This window comes from Rhagoletis pomonella, unplaced genomic scaffold, assembly GCF_013731165.1.
Source record: "Rhagoletis pomonella isolate Grant_MI unplaced genomic scaffold, Rhpom_1.0 Rhpom_scaffold_00012, whole genome shotgun sequence".
Taxonomy (NCBI): domain Eukaryota; kingdom Metazoa; phylum Arthropoda; class Insecta; order Diptera; family Tephritidae; genus Rhagoletis; species Rhagoletis pomonella.
The window spans coordinates 6,315,286-6,333,261 of record NW_023458566.1 but is presented as its reverse complement, the minus strand read 5'-3'; the positions used below and the strand labels follow the sequence as shown (position 1 = coordinate 6,333,261).

The following is a 17,976-nucleotide window of genomic DNA, read 5'->3' as shown; positions in this document are numbered from 1 at the left end:
ACCACAATCTTCAGAAATCGGATCAAAAGTGGCAGGTTTCCGCATTTTCAAAATCATGTGGCCCATGTTTAACCCTAAGCCAACACACACCTGAGTTGGACTCCAGTCCGCAAGTTGCGAGGCTAGTCATGGTTCTTACATCAAATTTACAAGCCACAAGAGAATAGAGTGAAAAGAGAATTGTCTTGCAAGCTTAGCTAAACGTAGTCTTAGTATGAGTAAATTCACTTGCCCCGGAGGCTTAGAAGTCTCAGTGCATAACTCATATTTATGTCTAAACCTACCTTAGGTTTTAAAATTTTTCATCTCTATCTCCAATTGAGCGCATTTCCTTTGTATTAGTTAACACTTTAACTTTAAGATTGAATAGCCATCGCCAAGTGTGCTCGTTCTTATTTGGTCTTCGGAGCACTGACGAGCTCCAATTTCACCTAAATTCACAGGGAACCGAGATACCACGTCAAATGGTATCCTTTTTTCCTTACTCATGGAAACAAAAATTCTGAATCTGAATGGTTTCTGAAGTCAAATTTCTCAATCTAGAAAGATATGTATATGCAGATCAATCCGCCAGTTATTGCTGTCAGTAAGCTTGCTACCTCTGCTAGTGTTCTAAGGTCCTACTAGACTTTTTGGACTCTTACATCGACGATCCCCGACTCGATTAGTGTGTGCTCAGGTGTCTGAGGTCAAATCTAAGGTCAGGATATAGATGAAGCAAATTGAGCATGCACTAGGAATTTTAATCCCGGGATCCCGGCCTTTTTAGGTCCCAAAATCCCGGGATTCTTGGCAAATAATACCGGAATTTTCGGGATTTGTAATTTGCATTGATGGCAATAATATAAACTCCTTTTCTTCACCAGTAATGGCTATATTTCTTTTTTATTTAATAACACTGGCTCACAATTTTAATTTTGATTTTGTTCTCCAGACGCCACTATCCAATTTGTATGTAAAATCGCTCGCTGATTCCGAAAATCGGGCTATTTTTTTTTGTATGGATACGTTTTCGAGATATTTGCAATTTACCGTTACGCCAAGTACACCTGAGTAGATAGAGCGTTTGCGTCGATAACAAGAGGTCTCAGAAACTATCAGTAACGGTAAATTGTAAACATCTCGAGAAGTTATCCATAGAAAAAAAATGATCTCGATTTTCGGAATCACCGAGGAATTCTACATGGGAATTGGATAGTGGCATCCATAGAACATTTTTGCTGTAAACCAGTGTAATTAATATCTTTTTATAAATGTCTTGCTCATTATACGTGTAAAACCGCGCGATAGCAAATTTTTAACACAAATATCAATATATTATATTCGCGAAAACATGGGCCAAATATAGTAAAATTTCGTTTTTTAGTTTTTGACTCTGACGTCAGTAATTCAAACATGATTTAAAAAATTCAGTGAAATGTGCTTAGAGAAAAAGTTTGGACATCAAATTAAAGAGGAAATCCTGTAGAATTTAAGCAGATTCAAGTTTTTGGTTTAGAAGGACTGGTAAGTATTGAAAAGATCCTTTTAAAATTTTATCCTGGAAATTTCGCAATATTTGCTTTTGAAAAAATTATATGTTAAGGTCTTATATAAACTCGTTAACATCCTCGAATTTCGTCTTTCTAACTTTATCAACTTAAAAAATTGCCTATTCGTCCTTGTGAATCCAAAATTTTTTTTGAAATTCTAAAGGAATTTCCACTTGCACTTGGTACCCATATTTTTAATCTACATTGCATTGAATTTTTTAAATAATTTTTATTTATTTATTTATTTTTGGAATTAATCATATCTTTGAAATTACAAAGTCCTTTAAAATAAATCCTGACGTCAGAGAGAAAAAATAAAAACGTCACTTTAAATAAAAAAGTAGGTTTGAAACCGATTTATTTATTATTTATTTTATGGTATGAGAGTTTCTCAAACAATATAGAAGCAATTTTTTTCGATTTAAGTTGTTGAAAACTAAAGAATATCTAAATCCCGAAAATCCCGGGATCGGAAAAATCTGAAAAATTAACATCCCTAGTGTGCACACATTCCGAAAATCAATAAAAACCATATTTAGATTTTATCTCCGGTATTTTTAGGCTGCATCAATTACATAAAAGTAATATATGCCTAACGGAAATACTCCGTAGAGAGGAAACGTTTTGAAGCCTTAGCTCACCGAGAGTATTACAAATGTTGCCGCCATTGGCAGTCACGTGCACTGACACGCAAACTCCTCTGAGTTTTCTAACAAAGCAACTAAACATATTTAAGTGCGAGTACGTAAGTATTTATTGTTCCCCAGTGGCGACACCCCAATTGCGTGCAACATGTGTGTTAAGGAAATTTGCAAGTAATAAAATGCAAAAATAAGGGAAAAAAGCCCTTATAATCGCACTCGGAGCGAAATACACAATAAAATAATGTAAATGTAAGTTAGGTTATCAACTTTAATTGGGTGTATATTATGTATACTTCCATAATACGAATTCAACTGTGTACGGTGGCGTAAATATAAATAGGGACGCGAGTTTTCAAACTTTTTAATTCGAATTTTAGAAAAAAATTTTATATGGAATTTTACAGCCTATTAAATTTTAGAGCTTTAGATTTAGATTTTTAGATTAAAATTTAGATACAAAGTTCCGTTGATTTATTTTTTTTTTTTTAATTGTTAAGCATTTTTCCTTACGAAGCAGGATCGACAATTTTTTATATGTGTGGAGAAAATGAGCAACACCTTCAATAAAAAAGTTGCCAAAAGTCAACTAACTAACTCAAAAAGTTTCAAAGGAATCTAATTAAAAAGCTCAAAATGTTGATGAAACTTTGGCGATGTTTTTTTTTGTGCAGAATTTTAAATTCGGGCTTACATAGTTTTTATTATATGACGAGTAATATATCCATTAAAAAACAATGTAAACATTATGAAAACAAAGAAATAAAAAATTGCCAAAGCTTTATTAAAATTTCGGGTCCCTATTTAAATTTCCGGCACTGTAAATACATATGTATTTATATACGAGTAGAATTAGTGGACTACATGGCGCTACATACTTAAGTATAAGTGCTAAGTAATGAATAATTTTATGTTAAAATATGCAAATCCTTTCGTTCGAATGCTTGAGATTAGAACAAAAAATCTATTGGCACTACTGTGTATGACCAACTATTCAAAAGGTTTAGAAATCGTTTGTATGCATGCGAGTAAATTGTTATACATGGATTTATAATGTTAAGAAAATTTATATAATTTGAGTTCAATTTTATTTTAAGGATATGTATTTTCAAGAAAAAATCGGCGGCTGAATAGTGGAAGGGCGTTTTTGAACCGACCTTTGAAATGAAAACAAGCAAAAGTTTTAAGTTTTTCTAATTTTATAAGCAGCTTTGATTTTTTTTTTTTAAATAACAAGTGGAACTTACAAAAATTGGCGTTGATTTTTTGAAATTTTGTTGCTAACGTTCTCCCGCGTTTTATTTCATAAGAAATTCATGCTTATATGGAAAAAAGTGTAAAAACCCGTCACCAAAGAAAAAATTCTCAAAAATCAACGGAATTTTTTAGCCGTATGAAACTTGCACTTCATTAGACTAAAACTGAATGGGCTACAAAACTGCATACTCGAAACTTTCTATATATTCTAAATAAAAATTTGAAAATTTTGATGGACATTTTTTGGATTTTTTGAACTTTATACAGTTATAGTTTATATTATAGAATGAACTATATTTTCATAAATAACACAGTTCAACAAAATTTTGTCGTATTTTATCTCAAAAACGGGGCCGACCTCATCTTGTAATATTTTTTTTGATGCTGATTTGAAGTACATTTATAAAAAAAAACTGTTAAAGTTTCAAAAAATGCCAAATATGGCAAATTTCAAAAAAAAATTAAATGTAATTTGGACGTAGTTTTACCGAAGAATAACACCACGTGTTAATGTAAATTCGTCTGATGGATTCTACCTCATGTTTATGGATTGAGTAGAAAGGTGCGAAAAATTAAAAAAAAAACTTTGTAAAAAAAGCACTTGCGAAGAACCTGGCGAACTATGGAGGATCGGTATGATATTTAGGAAATCAAACCTCCAGATGCTTGTGGACTATTTCTGGAGCTTGAAAAGCGATGATAAGAGACAAAAGACTGGCTAATGATGAATCTTAGATATTGGTTTTTTAATGTGGATTTGTTTATGAAATCTCTCTGTCGCCTCTTTATATTTCTCGTCAAATCTTCCTCATTCGAGGATATTTTTTTTTTGCTTCAATATTAATTGACCTCTTCTACCCCTTTGTAGTACTTACCCACCAGATCTCAGCTCTTATCACCGTAGCGTACCAGCCTAATGTCAGAAAATTAAAGTTAACCAAAAATCATTAAACTGTTGCTTAAAAACTATTTCGAATATTCTGGTGGAACCATTTAAAAAAAATTTTAAGTCCAATGTATACAGAAGACACCGAAAAATTTAAAAACGCGATCCCACGGCCACCTTTTTTTTTTGATCGATTGTAGATAAGGTGGTACGGTCTAATGTACATATGTACATAATTAAATATGTATGTACATAGATTTGCCCACCCATCGGAAATATGTAGATCTGTATGTGCATATGTACGTACATATTTTACATGTTCAACAATGGAAGACATTTCAAGTATTGAGCACGAACGGTAACAAACACTTGGAAATACTTAACTCAAACTGACAAACATTGGCAAGGTGATGTGTGGTGTGGTGTGATGCGGATTTTCGCCCACGGCACATCCCTTACATGGCACACCGACCGGCATATGTTGCAGCGGAAACATGCCGGTAGGGGACGATGAGGCGATGACGATTGTATATACACATACCCTGGGAGGAAATGTGGATTTTCTCACAAAATTTTTACTCCAACTCTGCTACTTATAACAGATGAGGCTCCTTGTGAACTTACTGCATCTTATGTACATTACAGCGCGGCCGTATTTCTCAAAATGTGTGCTTTGCTACTGAAGTTATGGAAGACATTGTAATTCAAGCTGGGACTAAGACCGTTTCATGGGGGATTTTAGGATTCGGGGGACTTTAGTCAAATCCCAAAACCAAAAATAAATATAATTTCTGAATTGAAAGTTGTATCAAATCCTAAATAATATAAAATTATTTATTTTATCTGTGATTTGATTTGTAGAGAAGATCAATTTGATTCGTGATTTTCCAACTAAAAACACTTTTTTATCTAACTCAAGCATGATTTTTGAGAAAATAAAGATTATTTTTTATTTTGTTGATGAACCAAATCACAAATAAATTTTATTTTATTTTTACTCGACAAACCAAATCACAAATAAATAATTTTTTTTTTTGTCTAGCAGATCGGTTTACTTTGCTAAATTAGCACATTTTTTCTGGTATTCTAAGATGCCGTATTTCACCAGGGTTTCACAAAAAAACTGCTTCGTTAATGCGTTTTCTTTCCTCAAATTTTTCCTACAGGGGGCTTAGAAATTTCCATACTACATACACACATACAATTTCACATGTAGATCCATCCATACATACATTTGCATGAGTATTGTTTAAATGCCGGTAATGATTGCGAAACTCAATTCGTCCTTTTGTTGATGTTGTTTGCAAATGTGTATACGGAAGCCGGCCAGCTTGACTGCCTATAATGGCTGGTTGGTTGGTTGGTTGGTTGATGGTAATGGAGTTGGCGAAAACAAATAAACTTCTCTCACCCGCATTGCCACCTCAAGGGGTAAACAAACTTCGCAAGCAAACGGAAGTGCATAGTTAAGAGAAAAATGCAAAAAAAATAAAATAAAAATCGAGGGATAAAAACATGTTGGCGTTGTTGGCGTTGGTGACAAATGCCAAAGTGTAGAACTGGAGCTTCGTGTCATTTGCGTCGTTTCAACGCCAATGCGCACGTCACTGCCAATCACCATTCCAGGAAAGTTAGTCACGAATGACAAACGGTCAAATAGTGGAAACTGGCAACAGATAGTAAAAGTAAAAAAAAAAAAAACAAAAACAAAAAACGATATTAGCTCCATCAAGCCAACGGCGTACACCAACGAAAAGTGGAAAAGGATTTTGTACTTGCACTCTGCACAAGTGAAGCGGAGCGGAACGAAGCGGCTTACTGATTGCGTGTGGGAAAAATGGAAGTACATATAAGTATATATGTATGTATGTATGTACATACATATGTACAAACGTTTCGGCAGACATGACTAAGTGGAGATTTTCGTGCATATTTTCAACTTTTCTTTTAACCATTCCAGCTTTTCCGAACAGAATACTAACTACTTAGGACTGTTTTTCCGCAATTCGAGTTTGTGAAAATAAGTAGCAAAAAACGCAAGGGGTTCACTATCCTATTGTTATGAATACTGCTGGTGGTGTTTATTTGTTTGTTTGTTTGTCAAGTGGATACTCTGCTAAGCATACATATATCTACATACATATCTGCATATCCTACACAAGGCTAAAGGCCAAGTCATCGCTGTTGAGATGAAGGCAAATACTTCAATGAAAAAAAAATGCCGGAATATTTGGCTAATAGATTATATCCTACACATATCTCTATGTATATGTAGTTGTACACATAGAAACATTTATATATTTATATGTTCACACATTTGCAGTTTTTGTTTTCAACTTTCTCAGTAATATATTCGCATTCACACCAAAACACTTGTTTGGCTTTTGTGTGTGCCGAAGAGAATTTACTAAATGCAAAACAGTCAATAAAACTTAAGTGGAATTGTTAGTGTGTTGGTGGCCAATCAAAGCATGTGTGAGCAGTGGTATTTTAAAATTGCATGCCATTGTAAGAATGCTTGCAGTTAAGCACTGACATTGAAAACATTCGTTGAAGTCTAATTTAATCTTCCTTTATATAGATTTCACAGTCTGCCATCGATTTTAGTTTGGAGTGTAAAAATGCTTTTGCAGATGGGTGCTATGAACTGTAAGCTGTAACCTAAAAGACAACAAAGCTGTCTTTAAACAGTTAAATGCAACACATGCATTTATTTTTCAAATCTGTACTTACACAGCTCCCATTAACCACCTGGCCTAAGCACACCCCAACCTTGGTCCCATAAAACCGAACAGGTTCAAATGTTTATTGTAACAAGTAATTTTTAGCAAAAACAAAACGTCTTAAAAAAATATATATATATATATATTTCATGATCCAGTGATCGGATCTAAAGCAGATTAGTATTACCTCTGAGACACTACCTTTCCGATGCAAAAAGCATTATCGAAATCGGTTAACGTGGTCCAAAATTATGCGGTAACAAAAACAAAACAAAAAAAATATTCCGACGAACTGATAACCTCCTCCTTTTTTAGAAGTCGGTTAAAAAAAGCGTATCACACAGAAAGAGATTTACAGGGAATTTCTGGCTAAGCTATCTAGAAAATCTTTTGTAAGTCAATTGAAAGGCAATAGGCAAGACAATTATCAATTCTAGCAACAATTTAAATGTAATTAAAAAAAAATTTTTTTTTTAACAATAACAACCAAACCATTAAACAAATTGTATAAAAAAGATAAGATAAATAAAAAAATATATTTGTATATCGTTTTTAAAAATAAGAAATCGGAACAATCAAATTAAAAGGGAAAAGATATTAATAAGAAAAAAGAAAAAACAAGTTTAAAAAAAAACGCTCTCTCATTCACCACTCATGGTGAAAAGCTATTGTGACACAAAGCACTTGTAAATCCATTAGTCGCAATGGCCGAGTGGGTAAGGCACAGGCGTGCCAATCGAGAGATCCGAAGTCGAGTCTAGGCGCAGGGGAATAATTTTAATCTTTTATTTAAGGGTTATTTTTTTTTTGCTTTTTTTAATTAATTTTTCTTTAAACTGTTAGGTTTTATTTTTTTTGAAAAGAAAAATATAAATGAAAATGTATGTATATGTTTTTTTTAATTACATTAAATTTTTAGAAACTTATTTCTTTTAATCAAAATTTTATTGCTTTAAAATGTGTTTTTTTCATTTAATTTAGTTAATAGAACCATTTTTTTCTCTTTTTTTAATATATGTATGTAGATTAGGGTGGTCCTTAAATGCATGAAGCATAACTTTACATCAGACTTCCTAAACCTCAACCCCTACGTCGATGATAGTACTAAAGTCGAACAATTCACATATAAATTTTGGTTACGATCGCAGACGGAGCAAAGTTAAGATTCCTGTATGGAGACTCGAAACAATTAAAATTAATTTTGTTTTTTTATTTAACAACACAGTGATCGAAAAGGTACAAAAATTAGGAATTCGCTTATCAATGATTATGGTGTAAAAATCAGGTTTAATACGAACCTCGGACCTTTTAAGATTTGAGTCTCAGTATAACCTTAACAAAACGGAGAGCAAAATTATGTGCATATGTCCATAAATACCAGTTAACACAAATGTTCAAACTTCGCCAGATATTAGTAAATTTATCCTGTCCGCTTAATTAAAATATGCAATAAATGTAGATGCAAATCAAAATTCCATTAAATTTATAGTGCAACGGCCACCTCGATGCACAATTACAATGTTGCTATCTATGTACTTGCCCGCGGAGCGTGCAATTTTCGTAATTTCCCAGTGGCGTTTTCTAGCAAACGCACAAACATACACACATACACACATACATATACTCTCAATGTGTAAAATGTATAAGCACGCTACGAAGTTTTGCCCAAGAAGTAACCAAATAAGATTTCCAACTACATACATATTTCTTTTACTCTTTTCTCCCAAAGCTGCCGGCAAAGGATATTAAAAGTGTCTACATACTTCTTTAACTCTTTTTACTAAAAAGTATTTTATTACATTGCTATTTGCTTGCATTTTACGCGCAAAACTAATTGTCCAACAGTTTCTACAAGCACCGCCGTTAAAACAATTGTTGGCTCGCCTTTGCACTTACTGCCTAGCAGCACGCTGGCTACTCTGCAGCTGAAGTGAAGCGTGAAACTAATTTCGCTTTTATTTGCTTATACCTACTGCAATTTTTAATCTCTCACTACGAAAGTTTTCCTTTTCAACACAATTTCCATACTTTTGGAGGGCTTCGTCGCGAGCAAAGCTGTGAAATGGGCAAGCAAGCCAGTCGCCAGTCGTAGGAGAGACGAATAACACTTTGAGTAGCCGGATTAAGAGGCAACAAACTGCTGCAATTGCTGTACGTTTTCCTTTTTTTGTTACAATAAAATTAAATAAAAAATAAATGAAATGAAAGAGTTACAAGTGCAAAAAAAAGCAACGCAAGTAACTTAGTGACGCTCGGTGTAAACTTTCGGCGCTTTAGCCAGATGCTTAAAAGATCCTTAAAACTTCACACATTCGATTTTAAGCGCTTACACCTGCGCTGTTGTCTGTGTAGTTTTGAAAAAATATGTATGTAGTTATCTCACTTTGTAAGTGAAAAGCATAAAGTGGTTATGCTTGATTGGGTTTTATTTTCTCTATTAGGCTGGGTCACCAAAAAAGTGTATAGCTATCACACTGCTTTTATAGCATTATTCGAGTGAATTTGGACGCATATGTGTATGACGTGCTAAATTAAAAAAAAAAATACACTGAGGGAAAAAAATTTAGAATTAAAAAAAACGTGCTAAATTTAAAAAAATACGCGTATGAAATGCGGAATGTAATATGAGTTTTTTTTAGTAGTATGGAAATTAGGCATTTGGACTTACAGTTGCCTGAGCTGACGCTGGTTTTTCAGCGACATAAATCTTATCGCTCAGACTCTGTATAAAACTAGATTAAGGCTAGATTATAATAGCTTAGGTAAGGTTAGACGGTCTACTAATTTCATAAGTCCACTCGGTGACCACAGACGGCCGATGCCCATTTTGATGGCCAGAAGAAATTTTCGGTAGACATATTCCTACATGTACTTAAACGAACGCTATCTTTGGCGAGTCTAGACAAACTTTTCTTGAGACTAGTCTCAAGCTACACAGTTTCGGACACATTCCAGGTTTTCCATATCTTTATCCTGTCTTTATAAACGTTATTGTGTGCCCTGTTTGATTTAGAGAGCCTCATCAGAGGGCAGTCCGCCTGCTTTTAGTATACAGTTATATCAGTATTCTCTTCTTAAAGTCTGTAAGCTCTCCTCAATGGGTATTGTATGCACTTTTTCCTGTGAGGAAAATATAGACGTATCCCGGCCTAATGTATGTATGTTTATGACTTTGTATTTGTATATACAATTTGTAATTGCGTATGTGCATATGGATGTACATAGTTATATTCAATACATACGTAGAAGTTGCATAAATTTAACAATCTACTCCTCCTCTTTTGTATACATTTACTGACAAGCGAGCAAAAGGCCACAGAAAATAACCTTTGACTTTCTAACTGGAAAATCGACTACTTTAACTGTCTGTCCATAAATTGAGTGTTGCATATGTATATTTTAACTGGATTTAGCTGAAATTACACTGCCAGCATAATTTAGATGTGTACAAGAAAGTTGCTCAATTACTTTGGAAAACTTTTTTTTTTAATTAAAAGTTTGAACATAGGCGTTTTTTTTTTCTAAATCTTACTAATAAAAGCAAATATGTAGTTAAAATAGAAATATGTTTCATTTAACTTACAATTTCTCGCTGCAACTTGGCTATATTGAAATTCGCCTGTGCCAAACGTACACTCAACGTTGCCACATCGCTGGTCAATTGCGCTCGCTCGCCAGTATTTCGATCCACCAATTTTAATAGCTTATCCTCCAAGCTTTGGTTTACCTTTTGCACTCGCTTATGCGACTCATACAAACGATCATATTTATCTTGCCACGCAATTACACTGTCCTCCAATTCAAGTTGACGTTCCGTATCCTGTATACATGCCGTTTCCATGGCTACTATTTGATTGTGTTTATCAAGTAAAGCCTGCTTTAGCGCCTCAATTTCGGTGGTGGCCGCAATCAAATGCGCTTCACAATGATTGCTGGGCTGAAATTATGAAAAAAAAATATTTGCATTGAAGCAATTTAATAAAATAAAATATTGTAGGTTTGTGGTGTAATATGAATTAAATTGAATTCAATTTTGACTATGCGAAATGGTGTTTATGGAGTTTTTGGTTCTACAAATAATGTTGCCTTCTCATTGCGCTCTTCCTAGTAGTTGTTCGTAGAGGGCAAAGAGAAGGCAACATTTTTCGGCATAAACAAAAACGCTACTGGGTTAGGTCAGATTAAGCAGGCGGCTCTGACCACAGAAATAGAGTTCACTCGGAGGCCACAAAGGCCCATTGCGATACCCAGTGGGGTTTCCCCATGCCTCTGGAGGCATGTCTTGGAACCATTTCGATTCTTTGGTGAATCCCAACAATCCTTCCAGTGGAGCTTTTACTAAGTTATCCACGCTCTGGCAAAAATGGTCCTCAAGAAACTTGAGCCGTTTTCTTCGGAGTGCTGGACACGCACAAAGGAAGTGCTGGACGGATTCTACCTCCTCCTCATCTCTACAGCTTCTACAAAAATCGTTATGCGGTGCTCCGAACCTGGCGCTCATATAGCCAATGGTCCAGTGTCCCGTTAGTATTTCTGTGAGAAGCTTAACGTTTGGCTTTGACAGCCTTAATAAACTCCTTGTTCTTCGTTCGTCGAGCCGTGGCCAGAGCGGGCGCGATACCATTCAGGGGTGTGCAGGTTTTCCCACCTGCTGTTGGTGGCTGCCTTGGTCACTCTCTCGACTTCCGAAAACAGGAATCGGGGGGGAAGGGGAGGTTTGACGATCTGGATTGCTTCCCTAAGTCCCATTCCGGATTCCTTTCTAGCATATTCATCCGCTTCCTCATTTCCTGGGACGCCGTTGTGCCCCGGAGCCCAGTAAAGATTGATTATGTGTTGCTGTAGAGCTTGTAAGTTGCCAGGAAATCAAGCCTTCTTTAAGATTTTTGCAAAGCGCAAACTAAACAAAAACACATACAAAACAAATTTATTATTTTAATTGTTGTCTTTCAATTTTTTATTTACCTTTTTCACAATGAGATCTACTTTCCGAAGATATAGCATGCAGTTATTTAATTTGCATATATGTATGTATATTTGTACCACACTACTTAAAACCAAACCAAACTAATAGCACTAAATATAATTTTTACAATTTTATCTGTGGTGTCGTATGCATCAATAGCATAAAAAAATAAACCAAAGCACCAGAAAATTTTACCTAAACACAAACACTCAGATTTATGATCGCATCTATGGTCTTTATTTTTGATTTTTGTTTAAGCGCGCCACAAAAGACCAACGACTAAACTCCGGAAGGGTTTAAAAAATTTTCGACTGTTATCGTTACGAATAGACGCGTCAACTGACACTACAAACGATTAAACTCTTGCGATGGCAACTGTTGCTGCCGCCATCTGAGCTGAGCTGCGCTGTGCTGTTTAGCTACAGTGATAACATTTTTTTTCCTGCTAGTACATAGGGAAAGAGGGGTATGAAAGTGAGTAAAATGTATATTTACATACATGCCATACATGGAAAGAATGAAATATTTTTTTATGGGGAAGCAGAGCGAATTGTTAAGGTAAAAACAATACATAAATCTCGCTATACGTTGTCATCGTAAAGTTCAAAGATAACAGTAACTAGCACCAGTGGCACAAATTGTGAATGAAAAAAAAACACATTTCGATGGCATCTATCATTTTGGAAGAGCAATGAAGAGCAATATCAAGCCAACGAAAGGGATTCTGTGTGTATGCTTAGCATTTAACGCCTCAAGCTGATAAGCGGAAATTATAGCAAATGCAATGACATTTCATATATGTATGTATATATAGTATAGAACCGATATACATATGTAAATATGTACACAGCAAAACAAAAAAGGGGCTAAGAGCTCCAATGAGTGATGGAAATAAAGTATCATAATAATGTTTATGTACATTAGGGTCGTCCTGACTTCTTTCTTCAATCCCCCAGAACTGAAGAACATCGTAAGTAAGTAGAGCCGATTTTTTTTTTTAAATAGTTTAACATATAACCGAACCGCGGTCGCACAATGGGCCAAGATTGGAAAGAATTATATTTGTTTTAAAGGGCGATGTGCGTTAAAATAAACTGATTAAGCCAATTATTTTGGGTGTTCCCTTCTAATATTATTATAAACATATGGACACAATTTTGAAATCGAGTATTCGGCGGTGAGCATTTTATGGCATTTGTAAGGCGTTTTTGATGCTAGGTTTGTATACGAAATATACGTTAAAATAAACCGGCAACGCCAATTTTTCGTATTTTTCTTGATTCATGTCCATAAAAGTCACATAAAAAACATTTAAGTTGTATGCCAACACCTTCTACATACATTAATAAAAAGTAATACCTTTCAGAAACCTTCGAACTATAGAATTATGATGAATATTTAAATTTAAAGCTCTGAAAGTATTCAACTCGGAACATGCTGTGTATTTGTCGACCACCCTAATGACCGCGTGTTTATATTATGCATATACATGTTTATGTAAGTATGTTGTACATATGTATGTATGTATGTATGTATATTTAATCAAGTAATTTAGTAAAATACTGTAGCTGCTGATAAGCGCAGCAACAGGCTGCTCCACACTTCCATATGTTTATGAATACATACATACATACATACAAAAAAATTCAACACATAGATGCATGCATGTAAATTTTTTAATCAGTTAATCCACCCATCAGTGTGCTAACCTATTATCTATTGTTTTTTCATTTCACATCATTGTTGTTGGTATTGCTGATGTTGACGCTTCTGATGCTAAACGTATGTATGTATGTATGTATTTTGCACACCATTCGACGTAATGAGACTGACTATATATAATCAGCTACCGTAATGAAAAGCATACATATACTCATATGCATTATCTATGTGTGTTCAGAGAGGAATTACTAGTACTATGAATACCTTCAGTCCTAGAGCGTAACTCGTACATACAAACATACTTACATCCATTCGTTATAAATTAAAAAGCCAGCGCTATATATCGCCCTTCGTTCCATTGTCTGCGGTATTCGCCTTCGTTAACACGCAAAGTCGCATATTCGTAATTCGCCCGCAGGATCGTTCTCCCGAATGCTGCAAGGGCTGCCCTTGTCCATACTGGCATTAGGCTTCTACTTTTCAAAATTAAAACTGTCAACTGGTGCCGAAGGCGTCATCTTTTGGGCGTTTAGGCGAATTGGATCAGCTTCAGCTCTTTATGGGATATTTCGTCGTGGAGGTCGCATACGAAACATCGTAAGAGCTATATGTCGGTGCAGACCGTTCACCGCAGAGGGTAAAGTAGCAGATATCGCATACTTCTTATAGTACCTATACCTAAAATTTGGTTTAGCCACTAGTTTTTCATATTTTATTTTTTTTTTTATTCAGAGTAAGAAAGAAGTGGTGTAACTCAGAGAAACGCTGTTCGGGCACAACGAAGCCAAAAAATACAATTTTCGCAACATTTATAAAAACTGACAACATATTCGCACTGAAATGGTATGCGATGAAATGCTTACATACAAGAAAAGTAAGTGCGCCTGGGCTACATTGGAGAAGTTAAACTTACATTTCATATCTAGTTTATCTCATATGTATGTATGTACATCTGCTTTTACTTAAGGTTATATTGTTGTCTTTTTTCTAAAAAAATATCGATAACAAAATCGATAAAAATATCCACAACAAAACCGGTACAAATATCGGCTATTATATCGACAAGTTTCGAAAATATCGATTACAATATCGATAACAAAATCGATAAAAAAAATCGATTACGAAATCGATAAAAAGCTCGATAACAAAATCGATAAAAATATCGATAACAAAACCAATAAAAATTTCGATAAGGTCTCAGAATATGGAAAATCCCTAGAATTCCGAAATAGTTCCCAGATTGAGTCTGTTTGTATCTAAATCCTTTTTTCTATAATTACCTTTATTTTAATCTTTCTTCCTCGATCTTCATCGTTACTTTCATCGGTATCCTCATTCTCATATTTTTCTTTACATTTATCTTTGTTAAGGTAATTATAGAGAAAAGGATATATGTAGATAGACACCTAGACTCAATTTGGGAGCTAGTTTGGGGTTCTAGAGATTCTCAGAACTTATCGATATAATAATTGATGGTTTTACTGGTTTTGTTATCAAGATTGTTGTCGATTGTTTATCGATATGTTATCGATTATTTATCGATTTTGTTATCGATTATTTTTCGATTTTGTTATCGATTATTTGTAAACGAACGGGAGAAAGGGACTTTGGAGTAGCGACGTGGAGTAGTTTTTGCAGAGCCAAATCTTAACTTGCAGTACCTAACATTCGTTTCATTCAATTAATGAATAAAACTTAAAACAAACTACAAGCTTCTGCGTTTCCGCAATACATACTTATTTATGAATAGACTGCGAATTTTTGATGCAGACAACGAAGCCTTAAAATATGTACCGCTTAACTAAAAGTAAAATAAATAAATTTGTATACATTGACCTTATAGTTATGGTGTACATATTTTTAGGCTTCGTTGTCGGCATAAAAATCCGCAGTCTATTTATGACTATGGTAAAGACTATTTGAAGAGATGCTTCGGGTAGAAAATAATCCAAATGGAGCTCTGTGATTAACCTCATCTAACCGAACTTCACTTTACCAAGTTTATCCTAAGCGAATTTAACCTAACAAAATCTAGCAAATAAGACGCAACATCGAAATCGGTTAAGTGAGCACTTAAGTCTATTACATATTTTTAGATTTTTGTTATTTGGCAGAAACGATAAGCAGAGGGGGAAATAATATTTCATTCAACAAACTTTTTGCAAAATTACCAAACATTAAGTAAGAAGAATAAGACAACCCTTAATTTGAGAAGACAAACGAAGGACAGAAACTTATTCTCCAAACAAATACGAAAATCAATTAAAAAATACATTCAAAAATGTTGAAAGTTAAACATTGGTAAACAAGCATCTTGAAAGTTTGAAGTGGTAAAAAGGAGAGAGCAAAAACCCACAACAAATTCAATTCACTTAACTGTTCAACTCACTTGAATAGTGGCAACTAAAAGAAAATCCCTCCTCATCACAAAAAGTTATGCTCAGAAAAGAACAGCAAGCAGATGTGGCAAAGACAAGTAAACCGCAAGCATGGCAGCATCCACCAATCGCCTTAACACCGCCCTTCACACTGCATCACTTTCATGGAACACTGCACAATGTCAACTTGAACTTTATAACTTTACTTAATCATATTTCACTTACGATTTACTCGTATTTTGCAAGCCAAGCAAAACGCAAACTTGAGGTTGCAAATGGAGGGAACGCACGCACAGCAATGCATACATACAACATACATACATATGCATTCTCATAGCTTGCATAGTATAGGGTGATTCAAGAGTGATACAGATCTTTGACAGCGATTATTTGTGAAAATGTTATTTTTTTTTTTTCCAGACAATTGGTACTACAGGCTTTGGCAAACTTAGTCATGGAGCGATGCTCAGTTGAACAACACGTAAAGGTGATCCAAATATTTTATGAAAATTATCGTTCTGCAGTTGGAAGTGCATTTCGCTCATTAAAACAAAAAAACACATTATGAGCGATCAGGCACATTTTCTCCTAACCGCCATATTTGGGGTACAGAAAATCCAACCATAATTCAAGAAAAATCCATGCACACACAACGAGTCACTGTTTATTGTGGTTTTTAGACCGAATCACGGGAACGTACTTTTTCGAAAATGACCCGGCAAATGGCCGCCGAAAACTTGCGATTTGACACCATTGGACTGCTTTCTTTGGGACTACATGAAAAGATTGGTATGTGCTAATAAGCCCGAGACCATTTAGAGCTAAAGAATGAATTCATACGAGTTATAAATGCTATACGGCCTGAACTAAGTCAAAAAGTAATGGAAATTAGTGATGTGCTGAGTCAATACTTTTAAGTATTGATCGATATTCGGTACCGATTTAAAAAGTATCCAATACTCTCGATACTCGTCACCGAAACATTTAGGTTTCGAATAAAATGGCACATAGGCCAAAAATATGAAAAAAAAAATGGTTCAGGGAAGACTAGCCTATCAAAAAAAACCCGAATGTAGGAGCCAATAGAGCTTTTAATACTGATTCAAATGAATGATGTATGTATATATGTCGGTTTGAGCCCATAATGCAGAAAAACTCTTACTTGTTTCAAACATTTTTGTTCCAACATAATCGGACGATATCATTTTTGTAGGCCTAGGGGCAGATTTTGTAACCAGCTAGCGACAATTTTCGAATCGGTATCTATTGTTGACGTATGATATGAAATATTTTTACGTTACGTGCGATATCGATCCGAAACTTGTCGCTAACTGGTTACAGAATCTCCCCCTGAAAGGCCGCTTTATCCATCAAAGCATTTTTCTTGAACCTTGGATCGACTAAGGTTAAAACTGATAAAATAATAGGGGTCTTCCCTTAAACTCGTAAAAGCCTCGTAAACCTCTCAAATTTCTTGAACTTCTCGTAAACTTCAGTGTTGCTTAGGGGCCGAAATTTTTATTCTAAAATGATGATAAATAATTAAAATAAATTTGAAAAATTATAAACGAATAAAATTAAAGAATTTCATCCCCCAACTCTATTAACTTATGTTTTCTGCTAATTTTTGGCATTTTTAATTATATTTTAGCCAAGAGTGATAGAGACAAGATGGCGGGAAAATACTACGAAAAAAAATTGCTTCACAAAAACCTGGCTGATCTGTCAAACAGTCACTTAACGCAACTATTTACACCTTTTCATAAGGGGCGTTCGCATAAAAGCCTCGTAATAATAATAATAATAGATTGGCGCTTACACATATGTTAGTGTTTGGCCGAGCTTCTCCTCCGATTTGTGTCGTGCGCCTTGATGTTGTCACATAAAGCGGAGGGACCTACAGTTTTACGCCGACTCCGAACGGCGATTGT

General features: G+C 34.7%; 1 protein-coding gene across 2 annotated transcripts in view; it reads right to left on the bottom strand.

Moving 5' to 3' along the window:
• The window catches only part of LOC118747738 (probable serine/threonine-protein kinase nek3), a 124,926-nt gene extending 113,953 nt beyond the window's left edge, over positions 1-10,973 (bottom strand). For both annotated transcript variants that reach the window (XM_036481860.1, XM_036481861.1), the window contains exon 1: positions 10,623-10,973. In XM_036481860.1, coding sequence (XP_036337753.1) covers positions 10,623-10,880 — 258 coding nt within the window. In that variant the 5' untranslated portion in view covers positions 10,881-10,973. The remainder of the gene's footprint in view (positions 1-10,622) is intronic.
• Between the last annotated feature and the right edge of the window lie 7,003 nt (positions 10,974-17,976).